The sequence below is a fragment of the Amphiura filiformis genome, chromosome 3 (assembly GCF_039555335.1).
Source record: "Amphiura filiformis chromosome 3, Afil_fr2py, whole genome shotgun sequence".
Lineage (NCBI taxonomy): Eukaryota > Metazoa > Echinodermata > Ophiuroidea > Amphilepidida > Amphiuridae > Amphiura > Amphiura filiformis.
In genome coordinates this window covers 66,170,825-66,193,274 of record NC_092630.1, presented here as the reverse complement: position 1 = coordinate 66,193,274, position 22,450 = coordinate 66,170,825, and the positions used below count along the sequence as shown (strand labels likewise).

The window sequence follows — 22,450 nt, the reverse complement described above, 5'->3', positions numbered from 1 at the left end:
CACTGAACATTTAGACCATACGTTTGTCATACTGTATGCAGAAGGTATACCTTTATTAACAAAATATATATACACGTTCAAATCCATTCATGACGCACTATGTATCAGAATATGTGAACTGTTTTTATTTAAACGACCTTGGCATCTAACGTAAGTGGTATCTTTTTCAAATCAATCCAATTCATAAGCAATTTGAACATGTTCTTAATTATATTGTCAGAAATTTGAACATATTCTTGATGATTTACCAGTTTCAAGTATTACCGTACACGGGATGATAAGAAATTCAACCCTTTGGGCCTATCCGCGGCTATCGTTATACCCTGACAAATTGTGGATATTTGGTGATCTTCGGTTTTTTTCTTCAGGTTCAGATTTCAGATCTGTTCATGTTTGACTAGTATAAGATCTTTATGTCTTTGCTTTCTTCTTCGCGTCCACTCAAGTTTTACCTATAAAATAGTATACTTTGTGTATTATACCATCTGCTATACTCGTATATACCATAGAGAACTCTCCCCACAAAGGCACAGGTGCCCACCTAAATTCTTAATCTCTGTCCAAGCAATACGGACGTGTCATACCATGTCCTGTCCATCTCCCGGAGGTCTATCTGTCCTGGCTTCTGTGTTTCTGTCTCTTCTCAATCATATTCTGTAAATGTTCTTCCTTATATGTATTCCATCGTAATTTGATCTCCAAGCCTGACTTCAACTCATCCTCTGTTGGAAACCGATTTTCCTGAATATCAAGTTTTCAGATGCAACAGACATGACAGAGATAAAAGGTATCAATTTCAGTTTCTTTTTTTTTTTTTTTAAATTGGATATATATAATTTGGCCTATTCTATTCCAACAAAATTGAAACTTTTGGGGAAAATGTTTACTATATGATCGCATATGATCAATCAATATGATTGTACCGTGTAGTGAAGACATTTTTCATCATGTGAGGAAATTATGTTATCCCAGTGAAAAGGTGATTAAAATGTTATAAAACGGTTCTCCAAAAAGTCATATAACGTTTTAAATAATAATGTCAAGTCTAGGAAAGATTAGGAAAACATTCTAAAATAGCTATTATCAACAAATGTTACAACGTTGTCGAAATGTTATTGGAAAATATTTTTGCCACTATAGTATATACTAACAAATGTTTTGTAAACTTTCAAATAGCATTCTGAAAATATTGTAAAAATGTTTAAATATAACCTGTGCTAGAGTCAAAATCTTTTTGGCAACTTTTTGGCAACGTTTACACTCTAAATGTTCTAAAAATATTCTTAAAAGGTTCTAAAGTTCTCAAATTGTCCTCTCAGGAGAACCAAAGGACCAAACTGAAATGTTTCGAAAATGGCCCCAAAAATGTGATACAGAACCGTTTTGGGATTTATAGAGAACCTTTAAGGGTTAGAGAACCTTTAAGGGTTAGAGAACCTTTAAGGGTTCTCCAAAATTAAAGAACCCTTTGTAGAGGTTCAAGAGGGAGGGTTCCCCTGAGAGGACAAAAAAGGTTCTATTTAGAACCTTTATTTCTAGAGTGTATAGAAAAAAGTAAATTTGTGTTTGCTGGTATCCTTACCTCTGCACGCAGTCTGCTAAGCATGGCCAATGTCGCATGTTCCAAGTAGAACTTCTTTGACAACAGAATACATTCTGCGCCATTGCTTACAACAACAAAGCTAGGCTGGTCATCAAACATCATCTCGGCTAAGCCCTATGGAGATCAAAATAAAAATATCTGACATCGTTAGTTTTGCTTTAAGGCGAGTGGGATGACCAGAGACATTTTTCATGTTCTTAATAATTATTATTTTATAGAAAATAAGTTAACAAAACGAAGAGATCTTAAATTGCAGTTCTTCAGTACCAATCATAATCCTCCTCCGAGAACAATCATACACATCCAGCGGAAAGGGCGCCCCTTACATCAAACTTTGGGATCTCCTTTATTATACCATTCCTTTTGGGTGTCAGCTTTATTTATCCCAATACTTGAATGCAAAAAACACTGGGTCATGCTTCCGACCTGCCTTAAGTAATTCGAATATTGTCTCTCTGTTGCTTACCTAATTTAGATCTTGTAAGAAGTTTAATAATTGAATTGGTATTCAAAAAATCATATACCGCATACAACGTAGGATTAAATAATTGTACTCACAAATACTGAGCCCTTGGTTAACGTCTGTACAGTGACCCAAACGGGTTCTACGCCCTCCTCCATCTTAAAATACGCAAAGAAAAGAATTTACCAGTAATCATTACAGAATTATAAAAAGAGAAAACACTATTATCATACACAACATCATCATCAAAATATCACATTAAATGATTTCAATGACATGATTTTTTAATAATATTTCCGGATAATTTTACAAGATTGCGTGTGAGTTTTAATGAATCTTATTCATCTTTGTACCATTGCCATTTTTTTGAGGAAATCCCAGGACAGGAAAATCAACGTTGCTAGTGGACTTGGTACGCTTGACTGCGCTGGACAAAAAACTCAAGGTGGCGCTACATTCTGATACATTTAAACAGTGCAATGAAAGGTTTATGCTATACAGTGCAATGAAAGGTTTATGCTATACTTTTCAAAATTTTGTTTGCATAATTTGAAATCAATCATTCGGGCTCAATTTGATACGCCTATTAAGGCTATTATTGAATAAAATGAATTGGTTTTGCACTGATTACCTCTGCTACTAAATCGGTGTCCATAATTTCATCTATCAATGTTTTCCTCTTTCCTACAGGTTCCTCCATGGTGATATCGTCTTCTGCTTCCATTTCGTTTTCAGTAGATTCTTCTGTTTCTTTGATATCTTCTGTGGGTTTGACATCAGCAATGATAGCAACCTCTTGGAAGACCCGTTCATGTGCTTTCTTCCTTGCCAGATACGCCTAAATTCATGATGATGAGTAGAAAAACACAATTCAAGTTGCACTGAGAACATGTCCCATTAAAACTATAATATAAATTGAACTTTAATCATTGTATAAAGTCTCATGCTCTTTCACATAATATGTTGGTGCAAGGAAACATATAGGCCCTAACCCAGAAGACGACAGTGACATAGGGTGCACCAGCATATCAAAGCTCAATATTGCTACACATGACCGGGTTTACCACAGAGCCCATGCCAAACTTGAAAATCTAGGGGACCTCAAATTTAGAGAGGTAAAACACATAAAATTATTTTAAAAAAGAAGAAACAGAAAGGAAAGTGTGAACATTTAGAAGTCACTGGTTTGGAATGAGAAGTACCGGTAGGTTATAGTGATGGAGTGGGTGAGATGTGGAACCAGATATGATAGCCAAAAGGCCTAAATATTAGCCTGGCCCAGGGCCCTTAAAAGGTAAATCTGGCCCTGTGAGCAGGCATGCTAAGTAGAAACACAGCAGATACGTTTGTTGCACAAATACCTTAGGTTATAATGCTGTGTTTCTTGTCACACACTTATATTAACGTATTCAACAGATTAGACCAATAGACTTCAACGAACCGTTCTGGATAACTGTGGACCACTGCCCTTCTTTCCTTTAGTTTGTTTACTGGTCTTCTCACCACCTGTTCTTTTGCCCCCTTCCTCAGGAATGCTTGCAAGACTGTTCATTTTAACCATGGTACTTTCAATGCTTTCACGATGATCTTCAATCTCGAGGTCCTTCAAGAAGTCCTCAAAATCTTCTCGTTTTTGACGTTGTTCAAAGTTTTCTAAATTGCCCACAGACAATCGTGGTCTTGTTAACGATTTCTTCTTTTTGGTTGCATTTCTGATTGTCGGTAATGCTGAAAAAGATGATATATGCCAATTATTACTTATCATAATATTGTTGCTTGACTTTACCGTATTAAATTTTTACTCTATCATAGACCTACTATCTTTGGCTGATGAAAGTGAATTCCTGATTGGAGATAGGCCTATTTTAAAGACTCAAATAATTTAAACATAAAGATAAAAATTAGCATAAACAATTTTCAAGAATTGAAAATTATATTGTTAACTTACATCTTTCTAAAATATAATTTGAAGAGGCTGGTTTAACATCTTTTTAGAAAAGGGGCAAATGGGAATACCCTTCAAATCCATTCCCGAATTTGTTTTTAATTACTTACGTTTGCCGCTGCCTTGTTTCATTGGATCTTCGTCATTGACTTCTTTGTACAACAATTTCATTACCGAACAACTTCCCTGTTGATAAAAGAAAGCAGTAAATTTACAAAGGAAATTGATCCACGCGATTCTCAATTTGCGCCATTATTATAGCTTACCAATTTTAGAAAGAACCAGTGGTGTCAATCCGTCTTGAAAAATACGGGGCATGACCTGAATTGTAAAATTGTCAAAAAGTTGCTGAAAACCGCAAAAAATGTACAGGACTTACGGATTTGACGATGATTATCCAATCGGACTTCTTACTGTCTTTTACAAGTACATCTTTGCGTCTGAAAAGCAAATTTAAAGTCATAGTAAAAACATCTGCCCTAAATCCTGTCTTCTTAATTCGTTATAAATCTGCATCTATTAAATACGGAGAATTAAACCTTAGATTGCGAAATTATTTGATTAAAAAATACTTTAAGGGCTCTCATGCACCTTTGCACAGTATTTTGAGCACATCAGACACACCAAATTGCATTCTGAATACGAGGAATACCCTTCTGATATCAAATATTTTTCATTTTTTTGAAATTCGCGACACAAATTTCATGGCAAATTATTAAAAATTGATATTTTTGACATTTTAACAGTCCTCGAAGTAAACTTTATAAATCTATATGCCTACTTAGAGTATAGCTGGGGGAAGCCGACCACTGACCTTTCGTATTGAAGATACATGAAGTTTCGCAAATGTCATAAAATTTGTATTTTAGGTCCCACCAAAATCGGCGGCCAAATTTTGGGAAAAGTTTTATATCACAATAATGTAAGTTGCTATTACATTATATTGAATACATTAAATGATGACATAAGTAACAACACATTGAATGATGACATAAGTAAAAGGATATAAACTTTACAACATTTAGTATTTGGTATATTTAATAATTAATATGATCTAAGTTTACTTACTTGAAGTACGAAAATATACATTTCTTTGAGCTCTGAGCAAGCAATGGTAAGGGCCATCCGTCCAAGAATTTTAGATTTCTGTTGGAAAATGGTAGTCGGTTTTCAAATTATTTGAGTTGAATAATCATTATTTAGAAGATTAAAGATTTTAAAGATTAAAAGGTTACACATTTCTTGAAAAAATGCATTATTATTTCACATGAATATATATTCACGCAATCCATGGCCCTATGTTATGACATTGACCAATCGTGTGCAGACTTGGACGATTTAACTCATCAATCGACTCGGCTCGACTCCGACTCGAAATTTTGAAATTCAAAATGATTAAAATGTAGTTCGCTGAGTTCGATGTTTGATACGTTTTGCCCTGCCCCTTGCGTCAAACGCAGGCTACGCAGCGACAATATTTCCGCGGCGTTTACGCATCAATAAACATCGAGAAGAAGAACAAAGTCCCGAGCAAAGATAATCATTTGAACTGAAACTCGCGCCAAGATTGTGCCAAAATATGTCTCAAGTTGGCTTTATTATTCACTAATTGTGAACTACTTTTCTTATCAAAAGACAGATTGGACAAAATATTGACATCTGGAAGTGATGAGTTTATAAGAACATTCAATCAAGTATAACATAATTTATCCGGGGGAACTCAACTTTAGAATTGATGGGTATGTGTAGTAGGGGCCTGTCGCCTCTATGTTGTTTAAATGAGGGGGTCATTGGGTATAAATAAATGAAAAAGGAGCCATTGGGTATATAAACCTTAGAAACAAGGGGTCATTTGGTATCAAATTTTTAAAAAGGGGTCATCGGTAGAAACTTTCCAAGTTTTTTTTCAAAATTTGTCAAATTTACAATACAAATTTGCAATTGATACAATTCTAGAAAAAAGCCTAAAAAGGGGTGCTGCACGCGTAACATTTTTCTGTAACCATAACGGGACGCAAAATTTTATTAAATCATAACCCTAACCCTAACCCTTTCCTATGTACGGAGCCTCATGGGTGACATGTAACAAATTTTTTTTTTGAAAATTATCCCGAGATAATCAGGTTATCTCGGGATAATTATCCCGAGATAATCATGTTATCCCGGGATAGTCAGGGTATCCCGGGATAACTATCCCGGCATAATCTGATTAGCCCGGGATAACCTGATTATCTCAAATTATCCCGGGATAACCTGATTATCCAGAGATAACATGATTATCTCGGGATAATGATCCGGGATAAACTGATTATCCGGGATAACCTGATTATCTCGGGATAATTATCCCGGGATAACATGATTATCTCGGGATAATTATCCCGAGATAACCTGATTATCTCGGGATAACCTGATTATCTCGGGATACTTATCCCGGGATAACATGATTATCCCGGGATAACATGATTATCTCGGGATAATGATCCCAGGATAAACTGATTATCCGGGATAACCTGATTATCTCGGGATAATTATCCCGGGATAACATGATTATCTCGGGATAATTATCCCGAGATAACCTGATTATCTCGGGATAACCTGATTATCTCGGGATAATTATCCGGGATAACATGATTATCCGGGATAACATGATTATCTCGGGATAATTATCCGGGATAAACTGATTATCCGGGATAACATGATTATCTCAGGATAATTATCCCGAGATAACCTGATTATCTCGGGATAATTTTCAAAAAAAATATTTGTTACATGTCACCCATGAGGCTCCGTACCTATGTGTTCCTATGGGTTATAAAAATTTTGCGTCCCGTTATGGTTGCAGAAAAAAATAAGCGTGCTGCACATCGGGTAGGACTATTTTAAGGGGGGTCATAGGGTATATTCGACTTCGAAAGGGGGCCTATTGACAGGCACTTCAAAAGGGAGGCCTATTGACAGGAACTTCATTCTGTCACTTCAAAAGTGTGTGTATATAAAGATTATATGATATTAAATTCGGACATATGAATGACATTAATGTAACCGATGATAACATCATGTTGCCTTCAGATGTGTTTGTTTCCACACCTCCACACATAACCCAAACTACAAACTCTTTTGTTGAATTGGGGATTTGCCATTTGGTCTAATACCATTTGGTCTAATATCCATTTGGTCTACATCCATTTCATCTAAACCCACTAGGTCTATATCCTATTAGATAGAGGGCGTCACCGAAACAAGACAGCACTAAAAAAAGCTCTCGCAAAATCCTGCCTTTTTGGGTTGTTTTAGCTACGTTTCATTCACCAAACCTACACCATCTGCTTGTATTTTATGCAAAAGACTGATTTAAGTGAAAATGGGAGTCTCTTTAGACTCGTACCGCAGAAAAATTGGTGGATTTGTACAACCTATGTCATGGCGAAATGTAGCGTTACCTGGTGTGTACAGTACAGGCGGGAAATACGAACCACGGGATTCATGTTATGGACTAGTGGCCGGTGTTATTGTGATTGCTGTTGTTGTGTACGGTGCCAATGGATTATTATGGGGTGTTGACATTTTCCCGGACATGATGGAATACTTCTATGGTAACACCACAATCTATGACATGAATTTACAACAGAACTGTGTCGTGAGTAATTGTCATGCTGGAATGTCTACAAGTATGTTTCCGTTCGTCCCCTTGCTTCTGACGATGTCAGGGGACGTGGAGTTGAACCCCGGACCTGAAACACAACTGGCTACCAAGGAACAAGTTGACATGTTGACTACCTAGTCCTGCCAGCAAGACTTCGGTCTTTATCATAATGACATCTACGGACCTGAAGTCATGCAGCGGTACATAGGGATGCACTGTACGTTTAAGAAATCCAAACTTCAAGCATCAAGAAATGTACCAAGTATTTGTCAGTTTTACCTCAGAGATGCTGTAGACCCTCTCTACACAGTGTAGAAACATCACAAGTAGAATGCTGCTCAATATTATAAATCCAAATCATGAAAATCAAGACATTTTGCAGAGCAATATTTTGACCACTTTTGCACTAAGTAAATTACTCCCATGAAGATTGCACGTTTTTCCAACTCAGGGAATTTTGAACCCACCCAAAAGATGAGATCAATGTAGATCAATTACCTCAACTTTGTGAGTATAGACTAGTACAGTGGGATTAAAATCATCCAGGCACGCCCAAACCCTGGTACAATGGGATTAAAATCATCAGTGCATGCCCAAACTGTCCTTGAGAGAGTTCCTCAGCTACATCCTTAGAGCCCAAAATGAGCCCACATATTGTGATGTTTCTTATTTGTGGAAAAGATAGCAATAGAGTGAACTGTAACTCTAGGTATGACGAGTTACAGTTACTGGAACTAGTTGACTACCCTGATCAAGGGTATCGATGATAAACTGACCGGCCTTGCTGATCGCATTACAGGACTAGAAGAACAAACAAAGGTAAACACAGATACACTTAAAAAACTCGATGATCTTGAAGCGGAGCTGAAGGCAGAACGAGACAAAAATAGGGTATTTCAGGATAAATTACAAGATATGACCGACAGATCTGATGAAAGTGAAGACAGATCCCGTAGAAATAATTTGATGTTCTGTGGCATTGAAGGTAATCCGAATGAAAAGTGGGACGAATCCGAACTGAAAGTCAAACATTTCATAAAACATAACTTAGGCACGCTTGTTGGTGAAGGTTTTGAACGTGTTCATCGCATCCCAAATGGACCAAAACTAACGGTTTTGCTCCTATTATTGCAAGTTTCACCCGCTTTAAAGATAAAGATCGCGTTCTTGGCCAAGCATATAGATTGAAGGATACCGGATTTTATCTTCATGAGGATTGTTCAGCTGGTACACGCAAGATCCGCAAACTCCTGCTTGATAAAAAGAAAGAGATTGGAGCCGAGGTGAGCAAAGCAAAGTTGAAATACAAGAAGTTGTATGTAACTCTAAAGTCCGGTGAAACGCGAACATATGTAGTTGAGAAAGGTACAGATCAAGTTGTTTACAAATAGGGATTCGGCCGGTCCTATTCGGATAAAACTGATGTAAACAATGACAATAAACATGGTAAATCGGTTAAAACTGAGAAAATTTCATGCATGACATGGAACATTAATGGACTTGAATCTAAATTGTGTGATCCTGATTTTTTCAGTTATTGTACCTCATTTGATATTTTTGCCTTGCTTGAAACGTGGAATAAACATGAATTAGATTTTAAGGAAAGTTTTCCTGGTTATACACTATTTTCATGCCCAGGTAGTAGGGGCAGATATTCAGGTGGTATTTCAGTGTATATTAAAGAATATTTGGTCCCTGGTATTGTAAATATTAAAAATAACCATCTTGGTTGTATAACATTCTTGTTAAAGAAAGATTTCTTTATCTTACCGTGTGATATTGTTCTTGCTTTTGTTTATATTCATCCAGAAAATACGTATATTCATGATATTGATGATTCAAACAGCTTTGAAAACTTAGAAGATGAACTTGTTAGACTCTCAACTCATCATGATGCAAAACTTATCGTTGCTGGTGACTTGAACGCTCGTACGTCAACAGTTGAGGATTTTATTCTTCATGACGATAATGAAAATGTTGCTCCTGATATCCTAGCTGGATATGCTTATGATGAGTTTAGGTTACCGAGAAGTTCATGTGATAAGGTAATCAATAATTTTGGTAGAATGATGTTGAACATGTGTAAAACATTATGTGTCCACATAGTCAATGGTAGAAAACCCGGTGATGTTTGTGGTAATTTTACTTTTATCAGTCATCAAGGTAAAAGCGTTGTTGATTATTTATTATCCTCAAGTTGTTTATTTGATTTCATATATGACTTTTCTGTTGATGTAAAAACTGATTCTGATCATCTCCCCATTGCATGGCAGTTAACTTGTAAACATTCCAGTGTAGATGCTGATAATTATATGCGTGAAAATACAGGTGAGGAAGATCAGTCTGTGAAACGATTCAAATGGATCAATGAGCATGCTAACACATTCATTCAGACTATTACATCACAGGTCGTGACAGATAAACTTCGTGATTTGTGTCAATCTATTCATCCCAGTGATACTGTTATTAACAATACTATTGATCAATTTGTTGAAATACTACAAAGTGCTGGTGATGCTATGCGTGTAAACAATAACAAGCGCCTAAATGCTAAAGTGCAACAACCTTGGTTTGATAGCGAGTGTAAAACTTCGAAGGCCAAAAAGATCATGGCTCTGCGTCTTTTCAGAAATTCTGCGCGAGTTGATCACTTGAATTTGTACATTATTTGCAAGAAATCGTTTAAACAGATGTGTAAAATAAAGAAATATCAGTACCAAAAGGCTCTTAGAAATAAACTTATTAATGATTGCAAAGATCAAAAATCATTTTGGGCTGTTGTGAAATATCTGAGAAAGGACGCCCGTACTGAGCCGTGTATTTCTATGCAAAGATGGTATGATTATTTTAAAAGTGTATTTCAAGGTAATATTGATATGAACATGTTCTCATTTGATGATAACGTAACTGAATTATTTAAAGATATTGATGTTTCTGCACAAGGTCTTAATTGTGATATATTAAATAACGATATAACAGAGGATGAGGTTAAGTATATGATTGGTAGTTTGAAAAGTAATAAAGCATGCGGTATTGATGGTATTCCCTCTGAGTTTTTTAAACATTCTATTGATGCTACTTTTCCTGTCATAACCAGATTATTCAATTCAATCTTATCTTCTGGCTATTTTCCAAAAGCATGGTCAACAGGTATGATTATTCCATTGCACAAAAAGGGCCTACATCTGATCCAGGAAATTACAGAGGTATATCTTTGTTAAATGTATTTAGTAAGATATTTACAGGTATTTTAAACAAAAGGTTAACTGAATGGTGTGATGTAAACAATAAAATCCCCGAGTGTCAAGCAGGTTTTCGTAAAGGATATTCCACCATTGATAATTGTTTTGTGCTTCACAGTATTATTCAAAAGTGTTTCAGTAAAAAACGGGGTAAATGTTACTGCCTATTTGTTGATTTTCAAAAGCTTTTGATTCTTTTCCAAGAGATAAACTTTTATTCAAACTTTTTCTATTGGTATTCGTGGAAATTTTTTAATATAATCAAAAGCATGTTTAAGACGGTCTGTGCGTGCGTAAAGTCATGTAATTGTATTAGTAAAATGTTTGTTTGTCCTGTGGGTGTTCGACAAGGTTGTATGTGTAGCCCATTACAATTTTCTATTTTTATTTCATTTTGTTGAAAGATATAGTTTTCCAGTATAGAGGTAAAGGAGTTAAACTGTCTGCTGATGAAGAAATTAAAATTCTCATGTTCGCCGATGATGTTGTTTTATTGTCAGATGATCCCAGTGGGTTGAGACAACACATATATGCACTTTCAACATTTTGTAAAGAGTGGGGAATGTCTGTAAATATGGATAAGACAAAGGTTATTGTTTTTCGCAAAGGAGGGCGTTTGAGGCGTGACGAAAAATGGTTTTTGAATGGTAATGAGATTGAATGTGTTAGTTCATATAAGTATCTTGGTATAACATTTTCCACAGGTAATTCATGGGGTAAAGCAACTTCAATTTTAGCCCAGCAAGGTGAGAAAACACTTGCTGCAATCAGAGGGATTTCATATAAAGTTGGTGGTCTGCCTTTTATTCCTTATTTTAATATAATTGATTCGTCTTTATTGCCCGTTCTTCTTTATGGATCAGAATTATGGGGCTACAAGTCTTATACGCATCTCGAGAGGGTTCATGTAAAGGCTTGTAAGAAATATCTGGGTGTCGGCAGCAAGACAACAACTGTTGCTGTTTTAGGAGAATGTGGCAGATTTCCACTCTTTGTAATGAATGCCTACCGTTGTATTAATTATTGGTGTAAACTATTATGTATGTCAAATCACCGTTACCCATACAAATGTTACAAAATGTTGTATGCACTTGATAACCAGGGTCATATTACTTGGGTTACTCAAATTAAAAATTTACTTTTTAATTATGGGTTTGGTATTGTCTGGATTACTCAAGATATTGGTTCTGTTGAAAACTTTTTAATATCCTTTTCCACCAGGTTAAGAGACACAGCCAGGCAAGAGTGGTTCGCCGATGTTTGCACACTTGATAAATTATGTACATACCGAGAATTCAAAACTCTCCTTAATCCTGAAATATATTTGTTTTCTGTTGAAATTTCATCTCATAGAAAAGCCCTTAGCCGGTTGAGGTGTTCGAGTCACTCATTATTTATTGAGACGGGTAGAATTCAAAATATTGATAGAGAATGTCGCATTTGTGTCCTTTGTGAAACAGGGGATATCGAGGACGAATTCCATTTTGTTCTCATTTGCAATTTTTCACCAGCTTGCGTTTAAGATACCTGCCTGTTTGGGTTTTGACTCGTCCAACTCGTCAAAAGTTTTATTCTTTAATAAATACTCAAGGTTCGAACACTTTGGCAAGCTTAGCTGCATTTGTTTATCATGCATTCAGTCTAAGAAATAGTGTAGTTAAAACTTAATCATGTTAATGGTAATACTTTACATGTAAAAATTATTCATCAGTATACTGTTTTTCTCATACAAGTTATATAATTATTTAAAATAATTTGTGGTGTTGTTTGTGTATTTGTGATGCTTTATAATGCAAAATATTTTGTAATACTATGGGCCAAAGGCCTGATTGTATTTAATAAAATTGAACTTGAACTTGAATATCCACTACGTCCAATAGTCATTTGATCCTATAACCATTTGGTCCGATAACCATTTGGTCCGATAACCATTTGGTCTAATAACCATTAAGTCTAAAACCATTTAGTCTAACAACCATTTAGTCTAATACCCATTTGGTCTATAACCAATAGGTCTAATAGCCATTTGGTCTAATACCCATTTGGTCTACAAACATTTTAGTCTTACAAGCATTTAGTTTATTAATAAATAGACAAAATTGTATTAGACTAACTGGTTATTAGACTATACGAGTATTAGACCTAACGGTTATTAGACCAAACAGTTATTAGACCAAACGGTTATTGAAGAAATATTAGACCAAATGGTTATTAGACTATATGGTTAGTAGACTTACCGGTTATTAGACCAAACAATATTAGACTAAATAGACATTAGACTATATGGTTATTAGACTAAGTGGCAATTAGCTTTTCTGGTAATAGACCAATTGAATATAGACTAAATGTGAATTAGACCAAATGGTATTAGACCAAAAGGCAATAGACCGTTGAATTTAAGATTTTTGCACATTACTCTTTGTAGACAAGCAACTCACAATTAGCAACTCGAAAGAAAAAACTATTTGTAAGCTGTCAACTGTATGACTTACTTGACAAAGTCACTGTGGTCTGGATCCAGTAGCATAGCCAGGCCACCTGCCATAAAGATCCGTGTATAATCCTGAGGACATGCAAAACGTACAGAATAATTAAATACAGACAAAAATTCTCTTCATTTATTTTGATAATTTATAGAGCATAAATACATCAGTACAGATAATACATCGAAATCACAAATTTTGCAAAAGGTCAATGCACTTGTACGAAGTAATTATCCGTCATATAGTTAATGCGATATAATACAATCAATATCCAGGCTCAAAAAAGACCACCGTGTGCCATTATCAACATTCTTTTGTTTAGAATGCAGGTTGATATTAGTAATGCATGCCAACCATTAGTCGTGTTCACACAGTCGGATATAAGTGAGTTATTACCGGTAATAAGCAACTTATAACCGGTATTAGTGACTTATTACCGTGAACACGACTACAGATAATATTGCTGGTGAGCGATTTCGTGGATTATAATGCACCTAAAAACAATGGATAATCAACAATAAGCTGATTGACCAAAAGTGTATTGTGAATTAAAATCGATATTAACGTATTTTTATATTTGAGTAAAGTTACTATAGATCAGGTGCCAGAGTGTTTATAAACACATGTTACGAACACAAAGTAGATTTGATGTAATAATATATGACCAATCTATAATGAGTAATACAGCATATAATTTGATTTGGCGCGAGTTTTAAAAGTACGGGTACTCAAGGTTGCCTGTCAGTTGTCGATAGCTTAACGTCACAGGCACCTCATCTATAGCTGAATTACCTCATCAGGTATACACAGTAGTTCAATCATCTCTCTTGCTATCACGGTAGACTGTCTGGCTGCCCTATTTACTATTCCAAGTTCCTGAGGGAAAATTAAAGAACTATTTAAAGTTTATTCTACATAATGGTCCAAAAAGAGTAAAACTCATTGCACAAGTAAATATTTTCTGTAATAATTTGCAATGAAAGAAATTCCAAATGTAAAAATTGACGGAAAACATTATCTGTTGAGCGGGAAGTACAAATAAACATCAACAAACTTTACGTCAATCAACTTGAACTTAAGTACGACGATATAATCAATTTAAATCTACCCAAAGCTAAATTTGGACCGATAACGCAATTTTGTCTATTTTAATAGCTCTATAGGAATGGTCCAGGTCGTCTGAGTCAACAATTTTATCAGTTTATTTGGATTACTGATAATTTTAACAAGTATAAACATCTATAATATATTTGTGTTAAACATGTTATAGAAGACAGTAATTATTATAACATGCCAAAAGTAGGAAGTAGTATTATTTATAAGAACTTACTTATTATGATTAGTTCTTCTTGGGCCACGCTCTGTTATTCTTTTATATGAATATTGACTATAGATATCGCTGAAACCACCGTGATTTACTTCCAAAAGGATCTAGGAACGGAATGGTCCCCCTTCTCTTTCCGACCTTTGGGAACATTTTGGGAGAAGAAGAGAATTCTCACCTATAAAGGCAAGCCCAAGGCTCGAACCCTCACCGATCGTATTCTTCCGGCCGACACAGCGCAACGCCGTAATCACGTGAAGAGTAAAATACATCCCCATTCGGTTTTCTGAGATATCATGGTGACGTTAATTCTTTTACTTAAGTTTCATATCATAACTTTCCCCTTCATGCGAACCATAACCCTTTTCCCTAACTCTAAAATTCACATCCTATCCACAATCCATATTGCAATACGATATAACACAAGGGAACCATTACGTTACACGTCACTGTGACTTGCTGTTAAACCTAAATTATTTGACTAACACATTTAATTTTACAGAAAGTGTCTTACGTACACCGAATGTTTCTCCTTTGTTTAGATACACTGCAGTCACAGAAATGCCAGTAGATTTGTCAACAACTCGAACAACCGCTGCAAAGAAAGGTGATTAATTGGGTAAATGTTATAGACTTCTAACATGTCTGATATGTTCAAAGGGGCTCAAATGTTAGTTTATACATTTAATACGTGGGTCTTGCCTACCTTGTGATGTATTAGGTCTAGACGCCTCATGAAATTATTGTAATTGTATTGGTGAAATAGAAACGAAAAGGGTGACATGTAGACTTACGATAAGTGAATTAAAATGAGTGAGTCAAGCGGAAAAGGCTTTGATATTCGTCTATACATTAGATCCATGACAGTCAGTGCATCATAGTTGCTCAACCAAGGTGGCACAGCCTCTGGAAAGGCTATACTTCTAGATCTTATGTAGGCCTACTTGTGTACTTTAGTATTCGTAAATAAGAACAGTCAAATGCAAGTAACACAATAATTGTTCATCCGAGGTGAGCCAGGCTCTAGAAAGACTACCGTAAAACCCCGTCTACAAGCATATAGTGTGCTTCTGATGAAAGCTACATTAATCTAGTCGCCATTATGGAGTTTGAGCAAATAAATTACGGATCCAAGCATATACAAACAAGTATTATTTTAAGACCGATCAATTGTATTGGTATATTAACGCTTGCTTCGAATTAATTAAGCTTTTATAAAAAAAAACACTATATATGCTTGTAGACGGGGTTTTACGGTATACTCAGTATTTCCACCTGTATTCGTAAATAATGTCAGTCAATGCACAAAAATTACTCAACCAAGGTGAGCCCGGCTTTGGAACGACTACTCCGTATTTACACTGGTATTCGTAAATAATGTCAGTCAATGTACCAAAATTACTCAACCAATTAAGGTGAGCCCGGCTTTGGAACGACTACTCTGTATTTACACTGGTATTCGTAAATAATGTCAGTCAATGCACAAAAATTACTCAACCAAGGTGAGCCCGGCTCTGGAAAGACTACTCTGTATTTACAATGGTATTCGTAAATAATGTCAGTCAATGCACAAAAATTACTCAACCAAGGTGAGCCCGGCTCTGGAAAGACTACTCATTATATATACAATGGTATTCGTAAATAATGTCAGTCAATGTACTATTGTAGCACCTCCTGGTTTACTGGTTTATCAAAGGAAAGTCAACGTAAGCTTAAAATCACTCAAAACAAAATGGTTCGTTTTATTTTGAACTTATCCTCGAGAGATCATGTTGGTCAAATCAATTTGGACACTGTCAAACTGCTTGATACCCAAAACAGGGCTACACAATTAAGGCTAAATCACATGTTTAATATTTTTCACTCACTGGCCCCGTCTTATCTTGATCAATTCTTTACAAAAATATCCCATGTTCATAATTATTCCACTAGGTCTAGTGCTTCAAATTTCCATGTCCCAAGAGTAGGATCTTACACCAAAAAGTCTTTTTTCTATCAATCCACACTTGATTGGAATAATTTACCATCCCAAATCAAAGCTATTATTGACAAAAATACTTTTAAATATGCCATAAAAACACCTTGCCAGAAGTGCGTTAACCCAAGAGTCAGCTGCATTTGTGTAACCTGTTCCTTTCTGTCCTTTTGCTTGTTTTGTCCTCCGTACGTCCCAGGCACCGTCTTGTCTTTATGTTGGACCCCATTGGAAATAAGTTTACACATTTGCAGCTAGACTTTATGGGTTATCCTGGCATTTCGGCTTTTTGGTGTCTTTGCTTGTATCCATGTATTTCATATATGCTAAATTTGTGATAATTTGTGATTGATTATATTTATTGTTCTTGTCGATTTTGCCGAATAAATATGAATGAATGAATGAATGTACCAAAATTACTCAACCAAGGTGAACCCGACTCTGGAAAGACTACACATTATATATACAATGGTATTCGTAAATAATGTCAGTCAATGCACAAGAATTACTCAACCAAGGTGAGCCCGGCTCTGGAAAGACTGCGCTGTATTTACACTGGTATGCGTAAATAATGTCAGTCAACGCACCAAAATTGCTCGACCAAGGTGAACCCGGCTCTGGAAAGACTGCGCTGTATTTACACTGGTATGCGTAAATAATGTCAGTCAACGCACCAAAATTGCTCGACCAAGGTGAACCCGGCTCTGGAAAGACTACACATTATATATACAATGGTATTCGTAAATAATGTCAGTCAATGCACAAGAATTACTCAACCAAGGTGAGCCCGGCTCTGGAAAGACTACTCTGTATTTACAATGGTATTCGTAAATAATGTCAGTCAATGTAAAAAATTGCTCAACCAAGGTGAACCCGGCTCTGGAAAGACTACTCTGTATTTACAATGGTATTCGTAAATAATGTCAGTCAATGTAACAAAATTGCTCAACCAAGGTGAACCCGGCGCTGGAAAGACTACTCTGTATTTACACTGGTATTCGTAAATAATGTCAGTCAATGTAAAAAAATTGCTCAACCAAGGTGAACCCGGCTCTGGAAAGACTACTCTGTATTTACAATGGTATTCGTAAATAATGTCAGTCAATGCAACAAAATTACTCAACCAAGGTGAGCCCGGCTCTGGAAAGACCACTCTGTATTTACAATGGTATTCGCAAATAATGTCAGTCAATGCAACAAAATTGCTCAACCAAGGTGAACCCGGCTCTGGAAAGACCACTCTGTATTTACAATGGTATTCGTAAATACGTCGTAATGTCAGTCAATGCACAAAAATTACTCAACCAAGGTGAACCCGGCTCTGGAAAGACTACTCTGTATTTACACTGGTATTCGTTAATAATGTCAGTCAATGTAAAAAAATTGCTCAACCAAGGTGAACCCGGCTCTGGAAAGACTACTCTGTATTTACAATGGTATTCGTAAATAATGTCAGTCAATGCACAAGAATTACTCAACCAAGGTGAGCCCGGCTCTGGAAAGACTACTCTGTATATACAATGGTATTCGTAAATAATGTCAGTCAATGCACAAGAATTACTCAACCAAGGTGAGCCCGGCTCTGGAAAGACTACTCTGTATTTACAATGGTATTCGTAAATAATGTCAGTCAATGCAACAAAATTGCTCAACCAAGGTGAACCCGGCTCTGGAAAGACCACTCTGTATTTACAATGGTATTCGTAAATAATGTCAGTCAATGCACAAGAATTACTCAACCAAGGTGAGCCCGGCTCTGGAAAGACTACTCTGTATTTACAATGGTATTCGTAAATAATGTCAGTCAATGCACAAAAATTACTCAACCAAGGTGAACCCGGCTCTGGAAAGACTACTCTGTATTTACACTGGTATTCGTTAATAATGTCAGTCAATGTAAAAAAATTGCTCAACCAAGGTGAGCCCGGCTCTGGAAAGACTACTCTGTATTTACAATGGTATTCGTAAATAATGTCAGTCAATGCACAAAAATTACTCAACCAAGGTGAACCCGGCTCTGGAAAGACTACTCTGTATTTACACTGGTATTCGTAAATAATGTCAGTCAACGCACCAAAATTGCTCAACCAAGGTGAACCCGGCTCTGGAAAGATTACACATCATTATATACAATGGTATTCGTAAATAATGTCAGTCAATGCACAAGAATTACTCAACCAAGGTGAGCCCGGCTCTGGAAAGACTACTCTGTATTTACACTGGTATTCGTTAATAATGTCAGTCAATGCAACAAAATTGCTCAACCAAGGTGAACCCGGCTCTGGAAAGACTACTCTGTATTTACAATGGTATTCGTAAATAATGTCAGTCAATGTAAAAAAATTGCTCAACCAAGGTGAACCCGGCTCTGGAAAGACTACTCTGTATTTACAATGGTATTCGTAAATAATGTCAGTCAATGAAACAAAATTGCTCAACCAAGGTGAACCCGGCTCTGGAAAGACTGCGCTGTATTTACAATGGTATTCGTAAATAATGTCAGTCAATGTAAAAAAATTGCTCAACCAAGGTGAACCCGGCTCTGGAAAGACTACTCTGTATTTACAATGGTATTCGTAAATAATGTCAGTCAATGTAACAAAATTGCTCAACCAAGGTGAACCCGGCTCTGGAAAGACTACTCTGTATTTACAATGGTATTCGTAAATAATGTCAGTCAATGTAACAAAATTGCTCAACCAAGGTGAACCCGGCTCTGGAAAGACTACTCTGTATTTACAATGGTATTCGTAAATAATGTCAGTCAATGTAAAAAAATTGCTCAACCAAGGTGAACCCGGCTCTGGAAAGACTACACATTATATATAGGCCTATCCATTGCGTACTTGTAAATAATGTCAGTCAAAAATTGTCAAAACTGTCAGCGTGTAATTTACAAGTAGAAATGTTTTGTTACCTGATCCAGACAGGATGAAGTAGAAATTGAGTGGCATGTGTCCCTGTCTTAGAATTACTCTCTTGGCCTGGTATCGAGCATACCAACCACATGCCACTATTTCTTGTTGCATTGTTAATGGGTACTCGGCAAATGCAGGAAAATTGCGCATAGCAATCAAGGCCTGCAAGTAACATTAATCAATTTCAATTCATTAAAAGAAGACGAAGAAAGGTACATATAATGTATATCGTTCGGACACTCTTCTGTAAAACAATTATTTCAATATGAATTAAGTATTTTTTATTTTCGTTAATCTTTACTTCCGTTTTTATCAGTCTTAAAACAAACCGGTATCGTTTGTGTAGTCCCACAAGGACCAAATCGAGGTCCAATTTGGTACACATAGAATACTAGATACATCTACATACAATCACTGTCCAAATGCTAAAATTAACTGTCCTTGTTTGCAACATCGTCTTTCATGCTTGTAGTTTTGATAGTTATTTTATTATTTTTTGCACGAAACTGGCTAAAATGTAACCCTTTATAACAGGCCATACTTACATGATATAATTCCTTCTCAGTTCTTAGGTGTGGTGGCTTAGCAAGAATCTTTCTGCAGTCTTGAGATATATCAGACTGTAAGGAAATCATTCAAGTTATAAGTCAGGAGATGTACTGTTTTGTAGCATGTGGGTGTGGGGTGCTACTGGGCTACTTTTTGTGTATGTGGGTGTTTGTTGTAGAAGGGCTGCGCGGAAATTGGCCTGCAACCGTAGACGTTGGCCAGAATACACTTCACATAAATGCGGACACATTCCAAGCGAGGACGTCCGCGGTTGCCAGGAGTTGGGAGACATAGCACGTAAAACGCCATTTAAGAACATGACCACATTCGCCGGTATAGGGGATAGAGAACTCGCTTGGATAATGAAAAGTATGAAAAAACACGTCCACGGTTAGGAGGAAAATTTCAGTATACATGAACGTCCTCGTTTGTGTGTATTACATACGTCATCGATATGCAGATAAATACCAGTAGGGGTTAATTAGTGGAAGGGGTGTGTGTGGGGGTGTGTTTGGGATGTGGGGTCCCGGTGTGGGGTGTGTTCGTGTGTATGAAGTGCGAGATTGGCATTTTACATTAAAGTTGATAATTATGTTATTTTTTTAATATAATCCTTAATGTTGAAAATCTACGGTATTAATTACAGAGCAAGTGCACTGTATCCCTCTAAACGTACGTGAAATTTCACCATTTTATGGATTGCCTGTAATGGTCATTCAATTGCAGTAAAATATCACTATATATGGATTGCCTATTTGCATGCACGCCATATTCACTTTTTAGAGTAAAAATCATTTTTATAATAGTGCCTTTCACTCTTTTTTCACTCTTTTCTTTTACTCTATTCGAGTGATCAATGGAGGGACTCTTTTCACACTAAAACTAACTATATATAGGAACTAGGTTTGTAAATGATCGGGTTTTACCTGCTTAATTGCTTTAAAAAATCTGACGTCAAACATAAGTTGGACTTCATCATCCAGGTAATCGTCCTTATTAGTGTCGTCTTTGGCACTGTCGGATAAATGATAGGAATATTGACATAGTTATACCATTGAACTTGCAACCCGGAGGTCCAACATTTAACTCTTTATGGTCAAGTGGTGGTTTTTTATAGATTAGACAAAGATCTTTTCAGATTACATCGATATAGCTCTAAAGGTATCGCTTTTATAATTGAACACATCCAAATGACAGAAGGACAAGATATATACTTTCAAGTTACAGTTGTACAACTCTAATTTCATACTGTTCATTTTTTTAAATATTAATATATTAAATCCCTACTCCTTTATTTTTGATCCAGTAGCTATTCGTTTTGATAAGATATGCTGTTCATTTTTATTAGGTACGTATATTATCACTTTGAACTGACAATCTTGTCAAAATGAATAGTTTCCATTTTGTTTTAACAACTATTCAAAGTGACAAAATCTCCAACTCATTATTTGACAAGATATACTGACATCATTTTGACAAGATTCTGATTTAAGTCCCCCTCTGACAAGACAAACTATTTAAATTTCATTTTGTTGGTAATATTTGATAAGAACCTATTCATTTTTGACAAGAACATATTCATTTGTTTTTAAATGACAAGGCAATCTTATAAAAATTGATGAGTTTCTAGTCATTTTGGTGAGAATATCCGATTCATTCTGAAGAGAAATCTGTTAATTTTGAAAAGAATTCTGCTGTATCCCCCTCGAAAGTCATACTTGTCAAATTTTAATAGATTCTATTCATTTGTGAGGAGTTCATTAATTTTTTAAGAATAATGGTTCGACCACCTATTTTTGTTGTTTTCCTTCACTCTCTTCTTAGTTACACATCAAATAAATGTTACATGATATATCTTACCTCAAGAAATAACTTTCACACAATCTCATGAAGCATATTAACATCCGGACATATGCCCGAAACCGACCCACGCTTTTCTCCTGTAACACACAAATAAAAAACGTACTATAACTACATGTATTTATTTTTTTCCAGGATGATTTACAAGATTTTAAAACTTTGTTTCTTTTGTTATAAGATGTGACATAGTTTTAAACGTAGGAGAATACATCCAATGCATCATTATTACAGGGCAAATTCTAACTTGAAATGAAGCATGAAAAAGTTATTTGCGCTAACGTTGCCAGAACAGTCGAGACTGCTTTTCTGAAAATGAAACAAATCATATCAAATCACATCTTTGAATTGTCATGATTGTGCAAAGTCCGCTAGTTAAGTTTTGATGGAGACCATTTAACAAAGTCGATTATGGAAACAACAGCAAAATATATACATTACATATTCG

The 22,450-nt window shown here is 35.9% G+C and overlaps 1 protein-coding gene across 1 annotated transcript; it reads right to left on the bottom strand.

The window, feature by feature from the left end:
* Window positions 1-46: 46 nt before the first annotated feature.
* On the bottom strand, window positions 47-22,080 carry LOC140148992 (uncharacterized). Its single transcript, XM_072171124.1, has 15 exons — window positions 22,006-22,080; window positions 21,072-21,159; window positions 20,142-20,216; window positions 19,596-19,758; window positions 15,222-15,298; window positions 14,172-14,255; window positions 13,389-13,459; window positions 5,080-5,157; window positions 4,391-4,451; window positions 4,122-4,197; window positions 3,508-3,794; window positions 2,698-2,904; window positions 2,162-2,224; window positions 1,583-1,717; window positions 47-741 (listed from the first exon to the last, which is right to left on the bottom strand). Exons 1-15 carry the CDS (start codon window positions 22,047-22,049, stop codon window positions 610-612), a joined length of 1,641 nt encoding a protein of 546 aa, XP_072027225.1. The 5' UTR covers window positions 22,050-22,080; the 3' UTR covers window positions 47-609.
* Window positions 22,081-22,450: the final 370 nt, after the last annotated feature.